Here is a 22,181-nt window from a genome sequence, read left to right as displayed (position 1 = left end):
TCACACCTTTTCAGCTGACACACAGGCACAGTTGGACTGTGCCCAAATTCCTTGGGATGCAGCACAGGGAAATGTATCTGGAAATGTCAGACGTGCACTAAGTTGTGCCACTCCAGTCCTCTCAGCTTCTCCACTAATTGTCCACAGATAATTTTTACATTATTCATAACTTTCTTCATATGCAAACCGTGGTTTTGAAATGAGGTTCCAACAACACTGGCCTAGGGCTTTTCTTACCACTTGTTATAAATATTTGAAGCAAAATAATTCCCTCAGAATTCTAATTCGAAGAGATTTTTTTTTTTTTTAAATTAAATGGAAGAAGTTCAAAGAATTATTTTTTAAAAGGGCTTGAAGGAAGAATTTGTCTGTGCTAGGGTGGAGCAATTATAATTGCATATATTGTAGACATGCAGGTTTTAAGATTCCTGGTTTTAGCATGTAAGATGAAAACTGCTCCATATCTCACTCCAGCACCTCCACAGAGTTCTTATCTGCTGAAACAATTACACATGGCAGTAACGTGCACAGTTTGTGCTATTCCAACACTGACTTGAACCACAATAAATAAAAGATATTCTCCCCCTCTCTTTCATCATCCTCAACACTTTTAACAAACACTGTTAGGTAATCTCCAAAAATAGCACAGATCATGCCCAGTGTCCTTCACTAAAGGGAATCTTTATCTGTTCCACACCAGCTTGAACCCCATCTCAGACCAGGTCCTTTTAACACTTAAAATCTGTATTTTTTCCCCCCATTTGCATGATCTTAACTCACTACTGCTTTTCAGTCCTTGGGGAGCACCCCTGCATTTTCTCCTGGGTAGGAACCACTCCCTTCCATCACAACCTCAGGAATATCTCATTTGCTGAACAGCATTCTACACAGCAATTAAGATTCAGTTGACTACACAAGCTGCACATTGTGATGCTCCTGGCAAACACCAATTTAAATAAATACTTAATTACAAGGGGTTTGATGGCTTACATTACATACAAATACATTTAATAGAATCAGAGAGTGCCAGAATGGTTTGGGTTGGAAGGGATCTTAAAGATCAGCAAGTGGGATGATCCATGGGCAGGGACACCTTCCACTAGACCAGGTTGCTCCAAGCCCTGTCCAACCTGGCCTGGAAACACTTCCAGGGATGGAGCAGCCACAGCGTCTCTGGAAAACCTGTGCCAGGGCCAAACCACCCTCACAGGGAAGAATTTCTTCCCAATATCCCATCTAACCCTGCCCTCTGTCACTGGGAAGCCATTCCCCCTTGTCCTGTCCCCCTATCCCTTGCCCCCAGTCCCTCTCCAGCTCTCTTGGAGCCCCTTTAGGTACTGGAAGGTTCTCTAAGGTCTCCTTGGAGCTTTCTGCAGGCTGAATTTCCAATCCTTTGAGTGCCCCCCAACAATATGATATCTATGTACACATATACACACTCTGTGCACAAAAATGCTTGGAAATGTTGGAAATTTTTGTAGCAATGAAATCCGAATTTAAAAAAACAATCACAGCTTTATCATACATCAGCATACAACAATATTCAAAAGTGATGTGCTTAACTGTTTGCTCATTGACATCATTTACCTTGATGCCATCTCCTCAGACATCCTTCTCACGAGAATAACTCGTGCTCTCCCAGTCCCCACTGGTGCAGCTCCTTGGCTCTCCTCCTGTGTGTGACACAGTAAAACCACATCACAAAGCTGAATTTTGATGTAAAAGCACAGAGAGATTACATGGAGCTTCAGGAAACACCCAAAGATGGTTTTTAAAGATTCATTTATGGATATGCACTTGTTCAGCTCTCAATCAGCCTGTTGCTGTTCCCTCTGGGCAAACATCCCGGGAGCAGCAGGTAGGGATGGCAAAGTGCCATTTACACCTGGAGACACAGGAGACCCTCAATTTTTAGTCAAAGCACGTGGTGGAAAGAACACACTATTTCCCTGGCTCTCTTCAACATCCAGGACTTCTCCCTAGGTATGATCCTCCTGACTACCACGAGAAATTTGAAAGGGAAAAGAAAAATATCAGTTGGTTGGAAATCACAGAATGGTTTGGGCTGGAAGGGACCTTAAAAATCATCTTGTTCCAAACCCCCTGCCATGAGCAGGGACACCTTCCAGTAGACCAGGTTGCTCCAAGCCCCATCCAACCTGGCCTTGGACACAAGGGTTTTTTTTTGTTGTTTTCATTTGAATTTTTAATAAGACGAACCAAAAACCAGTTTAAACTGAACTGAGGTGCAAACAGAAGTTGGGAGATAACATATTCATAACCTACAATTATGCATTCCTGAAGATTAAAAAAAGCCATGTCTTTTGAAATAGTAAAAAATGAGAGCTAATGAGAATACCAAAGTGCCAATCCCACTTCAAAAATGTGGACTGTATAAAAATACTCACAAGAACATCATGAAAATATTTTGCAACCAAACGATTCCTTAAGATTTTAACGACGCAACTGGGCCTTCAGATGATTCAGATTTACCACCTTTGGAATGTTTAGCCAGGCAAATATGACTTCAGTGTTCCTGTCCCTCCCGTGATCAGAGTGATTTATTTGGAGTAGAAGAGCCCAGCTTCCTCCCAGTCATCCTCCTGCTCCTCAGAGCTGAGAGCAGGGGGGCAGAGTGGCCACAAAGAACAGGCAACTGCTGAGCTGTTGCACAAGAAGGGCCAGAAGGGGTCAAACTGAAGATGCCTTTAGTCTGGCTTTGTGTCTGACAGTGGCTAAAAGCATTTATAAATCTAGAGGAAAAAAATCTGATGGAGGAGCAGCCAAGGAATTTGGGGAGATAAGAGAATTCCTCTATGACTTCAACTGTTTGTTTTGGAGGGGGTGACCACCCAGATCTCACGACTGAAAAGGCATTTTGCTCGTGCCCTCCATGAAAACATTCAGTGCTCTTCGTGCTGGTCAAAGTCTGATCTCCACACCAGTGCCAGGGAGCAAACAAGTGGGACACAGATGATCCCTGACACGAGGATCCTGCCTGGACAGACTGCAGGACCCCAACACCCAGGAAGATCATTGCCAGTCAAATCAGAGCAAAGCTCTACCGAGGCCAGCTGGACTCCACCTGAATTAGTGCATTTCCCTCAGGTCTCTCAGCAAACCTTGCCCCTGAACAGATCTGTCTGCTGGCTCTGTGTGTAGGTGAGACAGTTTAACTTCAGGGAAGGCAAAACACTGCCTGGAGATGGAAAACAAGATGTGGAGCAGCTGATGTGCGAGTCAGTGACTAACCTGGGAGCAAACCTTTCAAGGAGTTTAAAGTGATTATTTTCCTTAAACACTGCACACGGTGAATGAATCATCCTGAAAGCCTGAGCAGCCCTTGCTCTCCTAAGCTGGTATTGTGCTCCCAGAAAATCTGATTCCCACAGGCAGGTGACGAAGCAGATCCAGCCGTGGAGCTGAACGCAGATGCCACCCCTGATTGAAGGGAGGGGAGAGGTTCATGGTTGTCACATGGCAGGGAGATGCTGTCAAAACAAGCTTTCCAATCATCTGCTGCAGGGATCATTTTTTGCCTCTCAGGGAAGGAGGTGCAGATCCAGCAGAGGATCTTACAGAACACAGCTCTACCCCATCCAGGGGGGATGTTTATTGCCACTGTCACTTATGGGTACAGTCACATCACTGAAAAGCTGAAAGGTGAGGGAGAAACACTGATTTGGAACCTGACATCAGGAATAAACACACACAGAGGAAGAGGAATTGTTTTGCTGGGGGAGGAAAAAACCCAAAGCTAACAAGAGCACACAAATTTAAGGGGTTTGGTTGCTTGGTTTGAAGGGAGGGTGAGTTTTACAGCCAGCAGGCAAAACAAAAAAGGCCACACTAAGGGTTCAGATGCAAAGAAAAGTTTCTAAAGATAAGATAGTGTATAACTATCTACATATAAAGGGTCAGACAATACATAATTAGCTGCATATTTTCTGTGAAAGACACTGTGTCAGATCACCTCAGATTCCTTGCACAGGTAAGACCACGCACGTGGGCAATCTTACACCCAGTAAATTATTATTTCCCTGCACCCAAACGAGCAAAAAATCAATCCTAACCCCACCAGCTGAGTATGAGATGCAGGAATCACTGTATTCTTTACCCCAGCTAATGGGGCTAAAAGAAGGAAACATGTTTTCTCCCCTCTGCCCCCATTACTTTTGGCCAGTGAGACAAGAACAAGGACCTGTGAGCTTCACCCCAACACACACAGTGGTCACAGAATCCAGATTTGTCCATGAACAATCATTCCAAAACACAGGATGTTCTGCTGATCTCAAAGTGGAAGGGGCATGACCCTTAAAATCCTCTGTGAAGATGCAAACACATCACTGCAGGTGACGTATTTAAGGACTGCTCAGGCACCAAAGGCATCACAAGGCTCAAAAACATCAACCCAAAAGTGGCCCAGGGTGGGTTATGACGTGGCAGAGTCGGGTGAAGAAAAGATACTTCAGGTTATTTTATACAGAGCACCAGGGAAGGCCAGAATTTACCCACGAAAACAGCAACCATGGTAATACATAATCACTTCCAAACACCCTGTGGAGCTTCACATATTAGAGAGCAGTCTGCCACCTCACTTTTAGCTTTTGCCACTTGTTATTTGAATTTATCTCTAGTTACCAAGTAAACCATCGTCTCTAGGTAACAGCACGCACTAATAATAAAAAAATCAGCTGTCTGGGTTTGAAGCAGAGATCAATAGGATGCTCCTCTACCTTTAAGTGATCTGAGGAACATTATCCTTTACTGCCTTCCCAACCCTGCCCCTGTTAGGACAAATGAAGCTCCTGAAACGCTGACTCGGTGGGTTAAAACTTCTGAGGCCAAATCTCTGCCTGCTGCTCCCTCTCCCAGGTACCCATGATGTCATTCTGCTGGATGTGAAGCTCTGTGCCCCATCTGAACTGAGTAGCAGATCAGTATTAAATCCTGTGAGAGCAGTGAAGCTGTGAGGAAGAAGCAGAAAAGGTAAAAAGAGAAGGTAGAAAAGGAACTGTAAGGATTTGCCACGGGGAACACAATCATTTTTATTACACACACTGCAGTTCCGATTTCAGTTTCTCAGCTGAACGTGTCACTTCAAATGCACCGGTTGTGTGATGTCAGAGACGACAGTGGAATAGGAAAACCTGTTTTCCAAGGTTCCAGTTTGCTCCTTCTGACCAGTCACAGAAAAAAAAAATCCTTGGAGCTCACCTGGGACAGATCCTCTGAGGGAGATGTCACTCTGCTGCCCGGCTGGGTTGCTCGCAGAGCGGGATTTGAAGCCGGCTGTGACTCCAGCTCAGCCAAAAGCATCGGCCCATGAGTTGTATCTGCATCTCCAAGAATTTCTGCCGAGAGAAAAAGAAGTTCCTTGATGAGCCAGAGCAACGATTTCCTGGTCAAAACGCTGTGGCAGAAGGTGCAGCCTCTCAAAATGCACCAGTGGGATATGCAGTGTTAGAGAGAGCGATTTCCTCCCTACATGGCCTGTTGTGCAACCTTTAAATTATTCTTGTGGGGGAAAAAAAAAAAGAAATAAGAGTCTGTGGAAATTGAAAAAAATCAATCAGTTTTATCATCTGTAAATTTCTAATGTGGCAGCATTTCTGAGGGTTTCAGAGCTGTACAGTTCATCATACCTTGTATGCTTAATGAGCTTTATCACACTTATGGAAAGGGCCTGGAAAGGATTCTTCAGGAAATTATTAAAAGAAACCTGTATATAGCCTATTTTAAAGGGATAATTTGCTTTCTAATCCAGCATTTATCAAGCTTTTGCAGCCTGCAAGTATGTAAAGCATCTTTATGAAAAACGCACTGACAGCTCCTGAACTAACTTTAGCCTTCTGCTATCATACAGAGCCAAGGACTGAATTTTAAGCCTAATTAACTATAATCATTGCTTAATTAACTGTAATTATTGTTCACTTTAAGACTGCATGTGCCACGTTTCATTTGCATGTTGGTTTCTCTGTCTATGACTTCAAGCACTGAAAACAAGGATTTATAAATGAAGGGCTGCTGTTGGGTGTCTGCACGAGCAACAACAAACGGACATCAGGTTTCCATAACACAGATAAAAACTGGTCACAAACCTGAAAATAACCCAGACACAAGACACTCAGTCCCCAAATTTGTTACAGATACATCTGTGAGTGGCTCACTGTGAGAGAGAAACTGAGTATCCACTGCAAGGTTCTGTGGACAGAGAGGCACAGCCTGAAATAGGTGAACTTTGCCATTCGTTGGTGCAACAATTATTGAATTTTAGCCCTAAAAATAACTGTCCAAGCAGATGATGGGCTTCCAGTGCAGCTGTTGTGGCCACCAGGGAATAGGTGATTTGAGTGGCAATCTCCCACACTAGTGGTCTGATCAGAGAGATGTGGAAGGAAAGTGGGAGCATTCATTCAGGGATCATTCCTTCCCCCCCTCCACGAACAGATTGTTTCCTTTTCAGTGTTGACTTCACCAACCAAAGGAGTTGGGAACAAGATTTTCTGTTCCTCCCTGACATGAAAACACTCTTGCCTTGAAAGCAGACCTGAGCTTTTATACAGTGATGATTCCTCAGCAGTGCAATGAATGCTGGGCTGTGTTTGCAGGTGGGGAGGGAGAGAAGCTCAACTGTAAATGATCACGACGCAACACAGCTCAGTGTGGGATCATTACAGATTGTGGAAAAGCACAGGGCAATTCCCCTATGACAGTTAGTGCAGGGCACCTGTGTCCTCTCATAAAAATACTACAATAAAAACAACACTAGGAGATTTAGAGAAATGACCTTAAACAAATCAGCCTGATGGAACCGATCTCCAACCAACAAACCACTTTAAAGTAAATGTTTGACAATGTATAATTTACCAGAAGGTATTTCCAGTGTATTTCAACATGTAGTTGGTCCAAAACATTGGGTCACAGCTACTTTAAAGGGTTACTCTCTGTGCAACCAGTTGAAATGTTTAATCACTTCAAAACCAAGCAAATATTCTTATTTTCCAAGATTGTTTTTGCCACGTGTCGAACACGTTCAGTGTCAATCCATTTCCTTCCCAGTGGCCAAGGGTTAATGATGTGAGATCTGCTTCCCCCGTCACATCCACGCACGTGAAAATTAACAGGACAGAAAACCAGCTGTTTGATCACTTCAATTTACACAATTTCTGATGAATCAGTGCAACCAAGCTGGTGTTGCAACAGCTTAATAATGATTTCGGTCTGGTTTAAACATATTTAAAACCACAGTCAACAAAGAGTTCCTGCAGGCTTGCAGCTGTTCAGTTAAACAAGCATGGATGTACATTTTCAGATAACAATGGATAAAAAAATAAGGGAGAGGAAGGATGGACCACTGGCTTCAACTGGAAAGAAATAAAAGTCCCTGGTTCACCACAGCAATTTATCCCTGCACTGCCTTGTACAAGCCATTATGTGTGTGCCTCAGTATCCATGTGGGAAAATATGAAATATTAATGTCCCTATCATTACAGGAATGGATGAAGCTGAAATACATTGTCATTTGTGAGACACTGCAGCATCACCAGGATGGAGTGATAAAAGCCAAGAGGAGCAGGGCTGTGTCAGGGGACAGAGAGAAGCAGCTTGAACTGCTGGTGTTAATACCTGTCTTGTGGTAACTGTCTTCAAAAATGGTCAGATTAAGCATTTCTCAGAGTTGAATTTTATTAACAAGAACAAAATACATACTTTACAAGCTAACTTTTGCATAGGCAACTGGGTAGTTGCTATAATTTTTGTTCAAATCGTTAAAGACTGCAAAGAAGAGTAAAAGCTTGAATTAAATCCAGTTCTCAGAACAGGGATAATTTCACTGCAGGAATTGCCTGTAAATTTGGGATTTCAAACATACTGCCTGAAATTATTTCAGATTCTGTTACAGAAACCCCTGAGAATCCACATCCACATCCCAGAGAAGAATTACCAGCGTATCTGTACCTCCAATGTGGGTGAGCTGTCCTGGGGATGCAGGACAGGATCCCTGGTGTGCTCTGTTCCCAGAGCTCGGAGCAGCTGGATGGGCCAGGAACAGGGAATGGCCCAGCAGGATTCTCTCTTCTGCTCTGCTCAGCCTGGGTCTTTGACCTTCACTGAGCTCCCCAACACTGCCCTCAGAGTCCTACAGGGGACACCAACATCAGAACAGCAGGTATTTAAAATAAAACCCAATGTGTTTCTTCCAAACCCAGGCATTGTTTCTAATTACATTAACCCTTAAAACACATATAAACCTAAGTTATTTGCATTGTGTAAAGAAAACAAAGCCAGGAGATATCAGCTGGGGTTGAAATTAAGATCTATCTTTATCAGTACTGGACAGAAAAGGGTGCCTTGCAGCCAAACACCATTTATTTTCTTAGTGATACCCCAACATGACCAAAACCTCAGTTCTATTTTTAGCACGTGAAACCTTTAATGTTATAGATTCGATCACTGCTGACTGCCTGACCTTGAACCACTGGCAGCATCTAAAACTCTCTGCTGTGCTGCACATCAGATAAAAGCTTCCATTTGCAAGCAGGTTTGGAGGGCACTTAAAATAAGGATGGTTCTCTGCATCCTGACTTTCAAAGCTGCATGGAAATAAAACCCAACTTGTTCCCACGCAGGAAAACAGGTTGAACACACACAGGTGTGCAGAGAATCATCCCAAGGCAATATTAATAACACACAGGAGGATATTGTTGCTCTCATAAAGCAGGAGGGACCTCTGCACACACCTTGCCAGAGATTATTAATTTATTAGTTTATTAGTTTAGGGGGGAGTTTATTAGTGACTGAGTGGTCCATGGCTATGGGAAAGGGGAAGAGCAAATGAGAGATGCATTTGTAATTGGCAGTGCTGATGAGAAAATGTCACTGCAATTACAGGCAGAACTGGGAGCTGACACTGTAGAAAGCTTTTCACCAAGTCCATCCAGCAGAGCTCATTAGCAAAATAAAGGAAGACAAAGGAGCAGTTAAGGAAGTGAGTCAAGTCAGTAATTATTTAGACTAAACTGACCAAGGCAGAAGGAAGAAACTGCACATGCATCAGTAAAAGCACAAAAAGCAAGAGCTGCTGTAAATAAAGGTGTTCATGGACCATACTGCAGTATTCAAAGTTCACCTCCTTCCAGCATTCCTCCAGCTATGTCAGTCAGAAGAAACACCCCGTCCAAATTGCTGTTTTCCACACAGAAAGGACTTAGATGCATAACAAAAAAAAACTGCAATGCAGATAGTCTGCTTTTTAGGCCAACTGAAGGGGAATATTTTGAGGTTTTGTTACCAGAGCAGCATCAACACCATGTGCAAAGTGCACAGAGTCCTTGTCCTGTCAAACATTCCAACTCTGCTGCTGAAGTGACAGGGAATTCCCTGGGACTCAGTGTGTGACAGGACAAATTTGGTACCAAAGTGGGAACAGTTACATACGTACCTTGAAAACCTGGGACATGTGCTCTTATGTACAGTTTGTTTATGAGAATATTTCAGTGTTTGTTAAAGATTTTTACACAAGAACAAGGCCAACAGAAGTTGGATCATTTCCAGCAGGGAATGAAGTGTATGAACCTGTTCTACAGCCAACAGGAAGGATAATCTTGCAGTATTTTATCCACTTGGGAGTAGGAAAGCACCACTTCAAAACTACTGCTCTGGAAAGCAAAGGACAGGGAGTTACCTCCAAGTGGTCTATTCCTCCTGGGGGAGAAACAGGTGCTTGATTTAATTTGGCTAAAAGAGTCAGGACAGGATCCCTGGGAAATTCTTTATCCAGCCTCCTCACAACTTGCCCTTCACTCGGAGGGTCATCATCCTAAAACAAAGAAACAAACCCCACGTAATGCATGAGCCAAAACTGGGCTTTGTGATCCAAAACTCAGATCATTCTCACTTCAGTTCACAACTAAGCTTTTTTTTTTATAATTGAAGATGTTACAGTTGCAACTGAAAAACTGTGCCATGAGAATTCAGGCATTTAAAGATAAGCTAACAGGGGACACACTGTTTTCTCCTTTTACCACAGACATGCACAGGCTTTATTTGATGCAGAGAAGAGAGGTGGACTCCTACTCTAGGACATTTAAATTTGCCTTATGGAGCTTGGAAGGGAGATTGTCTGGTTCATCCCAGCTGCTCAAGGCAGTTCTTTCAGCTTGGTTACCCCCAGAGTAAAAACATTTGTCATGTTTCAAAGGAATTTCCTGAATTCCAAGCTGTGTCCACTGCCTCCTGCCTTTCACCAGGCACAGGCAGAAGAGTCTGGCTCTGTCTTCCACTCCAGCCTCAGCAAACCCACTTGAATAATTTAATCATACAAGCAATTAAAAGATGGCTCAAAGCTGGAACAGCTCAGAGCATAACAATGTTCTATTCTGCTTAAGATGTCTTAAAACTGAAAACAATAAAGAAAAAATGTGTATTTGCTATCTCTCACCTAAAGAAGTATACAAATTCAACTTTTTAAAATATAAATTAGTTTGGATAATGTCCTCTTTTTGTCTTTGATGTTGTGAAGTTCTAACACTCTTTTGAGTGTACAGCTTGAACGTGCAAATTCAAGAAGCTGCTTAGGTGAAAATGTTTAAAGCTAAAGATGCCCAAGGTGGAATCCACATTAACTCTGTTTCTTTAGGAGACATTTCCTTACCATCTCATTGGCATCTCGTAAAGTGCTGGATAAGCTCTCGCTGAGGTTTGGAAGAGACAGCCCTCCTTCTGCTAAGAATGAAAAATATTTGGTGTTACAGCTACTCAAAAACATGCGTGTTTTTGCGTGGGGGAAAAAACAAGACCGCATTCTTTAATAATTACAACACTGTGCTTCGGTAAATTTGGAAATTCCTGCTGCTGGATGTGTTATAAAGGCATGTTTTCCTATTTCTTACACTTTGCTTTCAGTAAGAACTTAGTACCACATGGTACTTAAGCATGACAAGTCCCAATTATTTTCCAAGTTGATCTCATGACAAAAGAGCCAGATTGAATCTTTTTTTTTTTTCTCACTAATAAACAGCAGCATTTTGTTCAGAGACCAGAAAAAGAACAAGGAACTCTCTTCAATCTTCACGAACTGAAAGCTGAGGACCAGGTTAATGCTTGCAGCTGTACCAGAAAACGTATGAAATGTAACTTCAGCAGACTGGGAGGGTTTATAAAGAATAAAAATTAATTTAAATATTAATTTCCACAGCGTTATGCAGTTGGTTACCTCCTGCAGCCACCATCTGCCCGTAGCTGAAGAGCAGCTCCCCTTCTGAGATGGGCCTGTCTGTAGTTTCAGTGTCTGTGGGGGTGGTGGTGATGCTGCTGCTTTCCTGCGTGGACACTCCAGAAGTGACGGTGGGCATGGGGGATGGAACCTGGGGGTGGCTCGGAGGTGACTCCAAGGGCCTTGGAAGTGACTCCAGGGGCCTCGCTGAGGGCTGGGGGGATGGGAGAATCAAGGCCTCTGGTTCCTCATCCTTAGCCACTGACATCTCACTGCAAGGTGAGAACATGCACTGCATGAATACACCAGGCACTCTGAGCAACACAGACCCAAGTCCTAATTCAATATTGGTAAGAAATTCATTCCCAAGGATTGTTTTTTCAACTGAAGGAACACAGCATTTCACGGAATAGCCTGAGAACCAACACGGCTAAATAACATTATTAATAAATTTTGGGCTCTAACTAAAAATTACCAAGTGTGCTCCCAACGAGGTAAGAGAAAAAAATAAATGCCAATAATGCAATATTGCACTGTCACTGCAGGTATTACTGGCAGGTGTCAGCAGTACAAGTTTACTCTGTACAGCATACAGGACAATGAACAAGGGCTGATACACCCCGAGAAATGTATTGATTCCACATTTTTTCCTCCAAAATACAATACAAGCAATTAAAAAAGAAACCAGAATTCTGGCTTATCTCACTGCCTCCTGACACACAGCTAAAGCTTTTCTTTCTCCTGGCTTTTTGAGGATAGATGTAGAAAGAATATGCATATTTATGCCTTTGAGAGAACTGTGCAGCCTGTTCAACTCACACGGCCTGGGGACGGACGGGATCCTGAGCTGAAGGACTGGGTTTCTCCTCTTCCAGAGGAAGTTCTGCCCCATCCCAGGGGTCTGGAGGCTTTGGACTTTCCATTTTGGCAGCGTGGGAGCCCCGCTCTGAGGCAGGAGGGCTGGGTGTGGTTGTTGTGGGTGTATTGACAGGGGTAACCGTGGGGGTGCCAACGGGGCCCGTGGCTGCTGGAATCCCAACTCCTGCAGGTGTGAAGCCAAATCCCAGATCAGAGAGGAAAGCAGGAAGTGAATCTCCCATCTAGGCAGTTCTACCCAAGCACTTGGAGTTTTTGGGATATTTTTTGATAGCTATGGAGACAAGACTAGATTAAGGAAAGCTGCTTTTAAGTCCAGTGTTGGCACCTGAAGAATTTAAGAGTAAAACCTCAATTTCTTACTTCCTTTAATAAGGGAGATTGCTCTGCATTTTAAAACCACTCTTCATTTACTTGAAAAGTGTGAATTTGACTTAATTAACATTAGAAACACAGGAAAGAGCAAAAGACAGCTATTTTTCTGATGTGAAAAACTGTGGAGGGCTTGGGAGGGGTGGAAATGACACAGACCACAGAAATCTGCATTAAGTTTGAAAATAGAACTGTTCTCACATAAAAAGATGTTTGCTTTTTATATAAATTAGCCCATATTTTTTTGTACTACATGAGTTCCCACTTGTATTATAGCCTGAAGAATATTTATCCTGAGAGATAACACAGCTTTGAAGAGGAAAATTAAAGGCGGGAGATTAAAGCATATTTGCTGCTTCTAAAACTTCAGTTCTTCTTTTCAATACCTGTTTCTTTAGGTTTTTCACTCTCACTCATTTCTGTGGGAGATGGGGATGGCTCTGGAGTTCTGACTGGGGGCAGTTCCTTTTCTGAAGGTGGTGTTGGCGGTGGGGTGGCCTGGGGGGTTGGCAGTGGCGTCGGCACGGGAGACTCCTGAGGGGGAGAAAAAAATCATAACCACAGTTGTTATCTGCAGGCAGAATTCCTGCCTTCCTAAATATCCCCAGAAGGAGCTGGGGAAGAGAGGGAAAAAGGCAGGTTTTCAGAGAGCAGGAACAGTTGTTGCTTAGATACATCCTCAGGGATCTGAACACAGAGTTAAACGGTGGGACCGGAGAAAATAAATTAAACCCATCGTAAATGAAATGAAATTAAAACCATCAGAATGATGACACTGGGAAATCATTATGTGTAGAATATTTCACCCACAGTGATCATCTGGTCCAGCAGCCAGAGCACTTGCAAGGCTGGCCAAAATGTAAAGGATGTTGTTGAAGGTGTTGCCCAAAAGCCTCAGATCCGCTGCCAGGTCTGGGGTATCAACCAGCTCTCCAGGAAGGCTGTCCAGGGTTTGACCACCCCCTTGGTACAGAAATGCTTCCTCATGTCCAGCCTGAATGTGAATTATATTGTTATGTGAAGTTTAATAAAGCATTTGATTCAATGCTAAGCAAGCAAATATTTCGTGACACGGATGAAATGGAGTGATCCGGTAATTTTATGGGAAGAAAAATCAGCTCAAAGGAAGATGACAAACAAAGGAACAGCCAAGACAGGAAAGCACCACAATAAACACAGATTATTAATTGTGATGCTCCCTTTAAAGGTGACAGCAGTGGACATAAACCTGACAAGTATGATGGCTGTCATTTAAGCTGCTATGGAGGAATATGAGGACCTTTCCAGAATTTTTCCAGCTTTGTTCTCTGACATTTTAGTTGCTGAAGAATAAGTCCTCAGACTGATGATTTTTTAGTTAAAATCTCTTATAGAAAGTGGAACATGCCATCACATTTGGCAGCTCCCACTGTGACACCAGAGAAGTAAAGAGAACAGCTGAAGTTCTCGACAGGAATATCCCAGTGGGAAGGGACAGATCAAGATGCATCCACTGCATATTCCAAAACTTCTGCTATGAGCTGGGCACAAATGGGAAAAGGAGCATTAAAACCCCCTCAGGAGACCAGAAGTTAAAGGACAGCTAATTAAACACTCTCTTGGAGTGGGCAACATATATGGAATAAGGAAAAAAACAACCATTTCAGGATTAGGAATAATTCATAATCCCAAGGAGATTTCAGTGGAAGTTGGTGCAGCAACAGAAGGGCCATCAGTAAATGCAGAATGGACAACAGGAGAGCTTTCCAAGGACCAGAATAACAGGCTACAAAGGAACATCTTGGCCATCAGGCCCTCCTTCCTCTGCAATGGGATGGGAAGAATTCCAGCTGAATTCCAGCCCCCAGCAGTGAACAGATCACTTTTCACTACACACTGACCCTACAGCAGGCACCAGGTGCTACTGAGCCTAAATACACTGAGCAGAACAAAATGACTGATCCCACTTCAGCAAAGCCTCCAAGAGTTGCATTTGCAAGCACAGCAATTCCCACGTGCATCCCAAAGACATCACACAACCCCAGACTGCAGCCCAGCCACGCTGGGAGCAAAATAAGAGCCAGCTGTCATCTGATTATCAAAGGGAACACAGGAAATTATCCTCTATTACAGGAAGCTCTACTAATCAATTAAGCATTTACTGAAAACTACAGAGCTCAAAACTCAGAAAGAATTAATAGCCATTTGAAACAGATAGTAAAGAATTGGATTCAAGCCCCTAAGACCAAAAATATCACTCTCAGCTTCCTCTCCTTCTTAGATGACGGAATTAGTTTCTTTATATCTTATTTGTTGCAAGTGAGCAGCACACTTATTTTTGTTGAGAATAACATGAGCTGTCTTTGGACAGTGTGAAATTAAGTACCAAGTCCTTTCCTTAGAAATCAGTTTTGTGCTCACCCTTAAAGTAAGTAAATAAATAAATAAATAAATACAGCATGTTGCAGCAGCACAAAGCAATTGATTTTGCTTTCTCTTCAATTTCTTTTTTTAAAAGTGGAATAGAATCCCAGAATGGTTTGGCTTGGAAGGGATCTTAAAGATCATCCAGTTCCAACCCCCTGCCATGGGCAGGGACACCTTCCACTAGACCAGGTTGCTCCAAGCCCCATCCAACCTGGCCTGGAACACTCCCAGGGATGGGGCATCCACAGCTTCTCTGGGCAACCTGTGCCAGGGCCTCCCCACCCTCACAGGCAAGAATTCCTTCCCAATATCCCATCTCACTCTGCCCTCTGGCAGTTTGAAGCCATTCCCCTTGTCCTGTCACTCCAGGCCCTTGTCCCAAGTCCCTCTCCAGCTCTTGGAGCCCCTTTAGGCACTGGAAGGTGCTCTGAGGTCTCCCCAGAGCCTTCTCCTCTCCAGGTGAACACCCCCTGCTCTCCCAGCCTGACTCCAGAGCTGAGCTCTGTCTCCAGCTCTTGGGCTCCTCTGTCCTGGCTCCATGTCCATGTCCTTCCTGTGCACATTCAGTTCATCCACAATTTCCTGTCATCATTCCATGAAGAAATTACCCCTCAGAACTTCTGTAGGAAGGCTTAGGTAACATGGACACTTACCATCTTAGTCACTGTGCTTGGAAGGACATTGGGGTCAGGAGCTGCTCTCTGAGCCTGATTGTCACCCAGCATGGTTGCAATTGTTTCACTGAGGGCTTCATTTACAAAATGATTTATCATTTCTGAGTCCACAGGGACACCAGCATTGACGAAGAGCTGGAATCCTCCTCCACCTGCAACTTCAACTGAAAATAAAGGAACATAAAACTCATGTCCAGGTCCCACTTCCCAAACTGCATGTTCTGCACTGCAGCCACTCATTGTATTCTCCATGAGCTTTTAAACATTCCTTTGAAAAAAGTGGTTGGTTTGTTTGGGTTTTTTTTAACTTTAAAGATAAACAAGAGCAGAGAAACAATTCCTGATCATGAAAGAAGGCAGCAGCAAAGAGCAGTGACATCCCAGGAGAAATGCATTTCTCTCCACTCTCACACAAGGTGGGGGCTAATTTTGGACACATCTATCAACAAAAGAAAGGCAAACAAACATTACAGGCTTAGCAAAATGCCAGGTCTGATTTAGATGCCCAGAATCAGAAGGTGATTTGTACAGTGGGGTGATTGATGCCTTCTTTTCCCTCCTTTTTTTTTTTTTTTTCCCCAGATAATTTATTTCAATGGCCTTAAAACACCACGTAAATTAAAGTGTGCACTGCTGCTTTTTACAGTTTCACTGGTTCAGCACTACCCACCCTTAGGCTCACCCTACCTACACAGCTTGGGAAAATGAGTCAAAAATGGAGGTATCCCATCTGCTGAGAACAATAACTCCCACTTACCCAAGTCAGGGCTCCCAACCTCCTCATCTCCACTCTCCGAGGTGCTGACACTGGGCACTGTTTCCTTCCCAGCTGGGCACAGCCCACTGATAATCTTGGCCATTATTTCCTGTTCCACCCTGGCAGGAGAAAAATCTGTTTAACTATCAGCAAACACCAACACACACCTAAAAGCACCCAAAAAGAGCACCCTGGACCTAAAACGCAGGGCAGCTCCAAGGGAAAGGAAGAAGGGAACAGAGGAGAGAAGAGAGAGCAGGATAATTAGGGAATCATCCCTTCTGCCATATATCTTCTTCTGCCACTTTGTTCCATTGCCACTCACCAGTTTACCAGCCTGTTCTCTATGGTTTCTCTCCTCTGGATCAGTTCATCCAGCACATCAGCAGGCTGCTGAGGGGCAGAAGCCACTGGAGGAAACAAAGGACCGTTGTATTTTGGAGAGGCAACTTTAAACTGGCCATTGAGCTCCAGCAGAGGCTCAGAGAACTCTGGAATTTCATCCCTCTCCTCGTCCTGCTCCTAATGAATAAGCAGTAAATTGAGTTACGGTGCATTTGTGCAAGGCAATGTCACTGAGGTAGCCGTCAGGTTTTTTTTTTTCCTTGAAGAAACACTTGTAGATGTGTCACAGCACACAACCCACCTTCTCCCTCCTCAGCGTGGCCTGGTTAATCGACACAGCTCTGAGCTTAGCAAATCATAAATCTGCAGAGGTCTAAAGTTCTAGGAACTGCTAAGTAAACCACGAGTTGGCTCATATTTCCTGCCCAGGGCAGGGAGCCAGTGCTAATGCTAACACTTGAAAAATGTTCTGGTGCCATAAGTCAAGTTTCTTTAATGTACACCCCAGAAACGTTCCTGTCCTAAACCAAAAACTTCAGCAAACTTTCTACAGTTACTTGTTGAGTTGGTTTTTTGGTTTGTTTGTTTGTTTTGTTGGAGTTTTGGTGTTCTGGTTGCCTTTTTTTTTTTTTTTTAAATGAATTAAAGTTGGTTCTTTAAAGCCTCCTGTCTGAAAAGACACATTCCCCCAAGTTAATGCAGTCTGTCAAAAATGAATTTGAAGAGCAGACATGAATGTTTGACACACATGTTACATGTTTGTTTACACTTCCACCAACTCCAGCTGCTGGAAGTTAAAAGGCATTTCTGGGTGATAATTCACAAGATCGTCCCAGACATCTTGATTTTCATGATAATGTGCTATTTCTAAAAAATTACAGAAGGTCCTTGGGGTGTGTTATAAAATGTTTGGCCGTTCCCAAAAGATTCCTCCCTCCTTTTTCCCTGCATTCACAGCCCTAAATCCCAAGGAGCAGTCATTAAGCCATCCCACTGTGCTGTCTCCTGATGGATGAGAACCTGCATCCTTCCCTTGCAATATTAAAATCAAATGTCTCTAATGGGAAAATGATTCTCTAAGGAGAATTGAAGAGCACAAGGAGATGAAGAGCTGGGCCCTAAATTACCAGTGAGAAATATGTCATGGTGCATAAAAGAGCTCCCTGTAAATCCACATTTACTAAGATTAATTTCCAACCCAGTGAAAGGAGAGAAAAAAAAAATCTTCTTTTCCCTCACATAAATTAAACTTACTTTTAACCCATAAAATAAAAAAAAAATCCCAAACCCAAACATGCTATATATTACCCATGAATAAAAGAACAAATCACTGAAAACAGAAAGAACAGAGAAGGGGAAATAAAAAGATAAAGTGACATTTTCTTGTCTCCTTCCCCAAGCCAGCATTAATAATTCTCTCCTACCTCAATATTACTTTAAAACTGCAAAGTCAGAGAGGTCCCTGATGGGAATTACAACAAAGAGCTATTGGGGAGCAGGATCCTTCTGCATCCTCATGTAGGGATAACCCTTCAAAGAAGCAAGAATATGGATATTCCTGCAGAATATGTCCATTTGGGGGACAGACAAAGATCTCTGAACCACTCTGGGCAGAGAAATAACCAGTTTGGTTCCCCTCTTGCTGTCAGGATGTCTGTGCTCAATTCATCCTGACAGCAAATGGAAAGATGTCTTTGTCCAGCATTTCGTGATGCATTTTCTTCTCCCTGCTTTACTCCTTAAATTGGCTTTGATGTTGCCTATTTAATGCTTCTGAGAGGATGCAAAATGCAAGCATCTGGATTAAATAAACCAAGTCCAGGCAATAAATCTTACGTGGATTCAGTAACTCTGACAAACTTTTGCAGTCCTCCTGCATTTCTAAAATATTTGGTAGTTAATAGTGCACAAATCCACAATAATGCACAAACCCAGAGGAAAATTGTATTCATTTTTGGGGTGATATATCATCTCTGCTGAAATAAAAAAAATAATATTACAGCTAGTATTTAATTATACAGATTGAACTTGAACATATATCACCTTGTAGACCAATCTTGAATAATCTGCACTTAATTCTGCATTTTGCTTCCCTGGGGACTGTTGAAAATACCTATCACGACTCCCAATCAAAAAATGGCATAAATTAGAAGGTCTTTCAGATATGATTAGAATATTAATCACTGTACTTTATTACAAAGTATCAAGCTGAAATTCTATTTCCCCAAATTACCTGGAGATAACTCAAAAAAAAAAAAAAAAAAAAAGTTTGAAATGATCAGTGGTATGGGTTAGTTTTGTTCCATTACCAAACATGTATATGCAGAGTCTTTTATCAAAGCCTCCCAAAACTTAAGGCATGGATTCCTTGATGGATTTCTGAAGGAATTCTCCCAGGCCAGGCCAGGCTGCACTGCAGGTGTCACCTGGGATCTCCTGCCTGAGGAGTCACTCGTGTAAAAACACCCCTGTCCCCACGAGCACCTGTGGGAAACCAGAGCTGAGGAAAATGCACTTGCTCTGTAAGCTCTGCAAGTTCTAAATCTTGAGTGCTGTGGAAATTGGAAGCAAAAAAATCTGAGAGACAAGTCCCCACCTTGCACTTAGGGCGTGTTCAGAGAGAGCAAAAAGGGTCTCCAAGCCTAAATCCCACTGGATTTGCTGCAGGTCCCCTGGGATTTGGCTGCTCACAAGAGCTGACACAACAAACCTGAGAGGCCATCCTTGGGTCCTCACTCTGAAATAATCCCTGAATGGTTTGGGCTGGAAGGGACCTTCAAGATCATCTCATTCCAAACTCTGCCATGGGCAGGGACACCTTCCACCAGCCCAGGTTGCTCTAAGCCTCATCCAACCTGGCCTGGAACACTTCCAGGGATGGGGCAGCCACAGCTTCTCTGGGCAACCTGTGCCACCACCACCCTCCCAGGCAACAATTCCCTCCTAATCCAACCCTGCCCTCTGTCAGTTTGAAGCTGAAAAAGGCAAATTCATGCAAGGAAACCTCTCCTGTGCAGGAGGTGCAACCCTACTTTGTTGTAGGTGCAATCATTGACCAAAAATACAGGAAAACCAAAGCTGTTCTCTGCTTTATTCTGTGAATTTTCTTCCTGTGAAATAAGAGCACCTAATTGAACCATTCTGGAAGGTGGAGCTCTGGATCTTTAAACACAAGATGGAGAGGTAGCAATGGGCAGGGACACCTTCCACTAGCTCAGGTTTGCTCCAAAACCCCATCCAATCTGGCCTGGAACACTTCCAGGGGAGAAAAAACCAGGAATAAATAACACCCAAAAAGATATTTCACACAAATACTTCTCCTCAGCTCAAACAGAATTAAGTTTTCATAATAAAAGGGAGGGGGGGGAGACAACAATGAGCTCGTTTTCCATACAGCGTTTTATGCACATTTTTTTTCCTGAATCTGAAGCCTCTTTTATAACAATAACTTTGCTTTCTTTTGATGTCTTAAATACCCCTGCCACTCCAGAGATTGATTTTATGCTTCCACATTGTGTTTGCCTTGCACATTTTTAAGAACATTGTCTCTGTGGTCACAGGCCAAACATATGTTTCACTTGGAACATTTTTTTGGTATTGTGGTTAAACTACATCTCCTTGCCAAAAAGAGAAGATAAAAGCAATCCAGGAAAAAGATGAAAACAGAAAAGATGAATAACTATTATTCACATAATAAAAAATTTAGCATTGCAGCGTTTTTTGTTAAGTTCATAAAATGATTTCTTGAATAATTTTCTTGTTCAGTTTCATAAATTAAAGCTTTTTTTTTAATGCAAACAGAAGAAGAGTGTCCACATAGATTTAACTCCTCCCCTCCAACAACATCAGTAACTTTGAAACTGTAAGTGAATAAAGCATTTGCACAGCTGTGATAGACAAACCACCAACTCAGGGCTGTTTTAACCCAGTGATGATGTTAAATGATGAATTCATTTTAAAAATAAATCTGGCATGAGGAAGGGACCCACAAGGATCATCAAGTGCAACTCCTGGCCCTGCACAGGACCCTCCCCAAGAGTCCCATCCTGTGCCTGAGAGCATTTTCCAAACACCTGAACTCTGCCAGGCTTGGTGCTAGGACCACTTCTCCCTGTTTGTCCTTTCTCCCTTAAACTTACAATGTTTGACTGGAGTGAGGTATTTTAGGACCTCAAAAGCAGGTGCAAATTGCTACTGTCATTCTTCAAAAGAGAGGCCACCTCTCTTTAAAATCTGTCAGAGAATCTTATATAGAATCACAGAATGGGTTGGGCTGGAAGGGCCCTCAAAGACCATCTCATTCCAACCCCTGCCATGGACAGGGACACCTTCCACTAGCCCAGGTTGCTCCAAGACCTTTGACACTTCCAGGGATGGAGCAGCCACAGCTTCTCTGGAAAACCTGTGCCAGGGCCTCACCACCCTCACAGCCAAGAATTTCTTCCCAATATCCCATCTAACCCTGCCCTCTGGCAGTTTGAAGCCATTCCCTCTTGTGCTGTCACTCCAGGTCCTTGTCCCCAGTCCCTCTCCAGCTCTTGGAGCCCCTTTAGGCACTGGAAGGGGCTCTGAGGTCTCCCCAGAACCTTCTCCTCTCCAGGCTGAACAGTCCCAGCTCTCCCAGCCTGTCAACTTATTCATTCCATTCAGAGTTTTAAATTGTGAAATCCAAGTGCTGCAATCACTGCTGATTTTAGAGAGAACTACTTGTATTTCTAGTGGATTCTATCATATCCAAATAAAAGCTAATTTTAGCTTTTTGCTCTAATTCTCCCAAAGCTACTCTACTGAACCAACACACAGTAATCCCTAATATTCTTTATAGCATTGTAAACTGGTATAGCAGTGCTCACAATGTGTACTTTTAAAGCTTGCTAGTATTGTTTACATTGTTTTCAGATATGACAGAATGATATAAAACAAATACACCTTTTTTTTTAAAAAAAAAAAGAAAGGACCCTTTTGCACTGTGATTACCTGCATGACATCAGTGACATCAATGAAATTGGTTCCTGGAAACTTTGTGTCTTCCTCTTCACTGGGTACATCTTCTGGGGTCTTAGAAAGACAGATTGCAATTGTTAAGGTATTTCATACAGGAGGGGGAAAATGCATTAGCAGAAAAAGCTTCATGACAAGAATGCAATTAAATCACCACTCACTGTCAATAATCTGAACTGAGAGAAAATGCTTTATCCACCTCACAAGTCAGGAGGAATTTCTTTGCACAGCACAAAGAGAGATTATTAGAACAACTTCTTCTTGCGTGCTGTCAACTAAAACCTGCTTTTACCAAAGCTAATGGAATATTTCAGCATCAAAAGCTGTAGGGTAATAGTCTCTTAAATGTCTTAAGCAGTTTACTTATGTACAATTTCTATGGAGTTATTTAATAATCAATCACAGAATATTTTGGGTTGGAAGGGACATTAAAGACAATCTCCTTCAGCCCCCCTGCCATGGGCAGGGACACCTTCCACTATCCCAGGCTGATCTAAATCCTGTCCAACCTGGTCTTGGACACTTCCAGGGA

General features: G+C 42.9%; 1 protein-coding gene across 2 annotated transcripts in view; it reads right to left on the bottom strand.

Annotated features, from left to right (window-relative positions):
• Positions 1-1,564: 1,564 nt before the first annotated feature.
• The window catches only part of KIAA0586 (KIAA0586 ortholog), a 38,545-nt gene continuing 17,928 nt past the window's right edge, over positions 1,565-22,181 (bottom strand). The window contains exons 19-30 of one of the 2 annotated variants that reach the window (XM_050336232.1): positions 21,626-21,706; positions 16,629-16,825; positions 16,304-16,422; positions 15,526-15,710; positions 12,853-13,000; positions 12,038-12,260; positions 11,219-11,490; positions 10,658-10,728; positions 9,689-9,823; positions 7,963-8,143; positions 5,218-5,354; positions 1,565-1,673 (exon numbers count right to left, since the gene is read on the bottom strand). In XM_050336232.1, coding sequence (XP_050192189.1) covers positions 1,584-1,673; positions 5,218-5,354; positions 7,963-8,143; positions 9,689-9,823; positions 10,658-10,728; positions 11,219-11,490; positions 12,038-12,260; positions 12,853-13,000; positions 15,526-15,710; positions 16,304-16,422; positions 16,629-16,825; positions 21,626-21,706 — 1,839 coding nt within the window. In that variant the 3' untranslated portion in view covers positions 1,565-1,583. The remainder of the gene's footprint in view (positions 1,674-5,217; positions 5,355-7,962; positions 8,144-9,688; positions 9,824-10,657; positions 10,729-11,218; positions 11,491-12,037; positions 12,261-12,852; positions 13,001-15,525; positions 15,711-16,303; positions 16,423-16,628; positions 16,826-21,625; positions 21,707-22,181) is intronic. The other variant, XM_050336233.1, reaches the window with a different exon arrangement.

Source organism: Myiozetetes cayanensis, unplaced genomic scaffold (assembly GCF_022539395.1).
Source record: "Myiozetetes cayanensis isolate MyiCay16 unplaced genomic scaffold, myiCay2020 scf6-25, whole genome shotgun sequence".
NCBI classification, from domain to species: Eukaryota; Metazoa; Chordata; class Aves; order Passeriformes; family Tyrannidae; genus Myiozetetes; species Myiozetetes cayanensis.
Note: the sequence above shows the minus strand (reverse complement) of the source record. Positions and strands in the feature narration are given on the sequence as shown.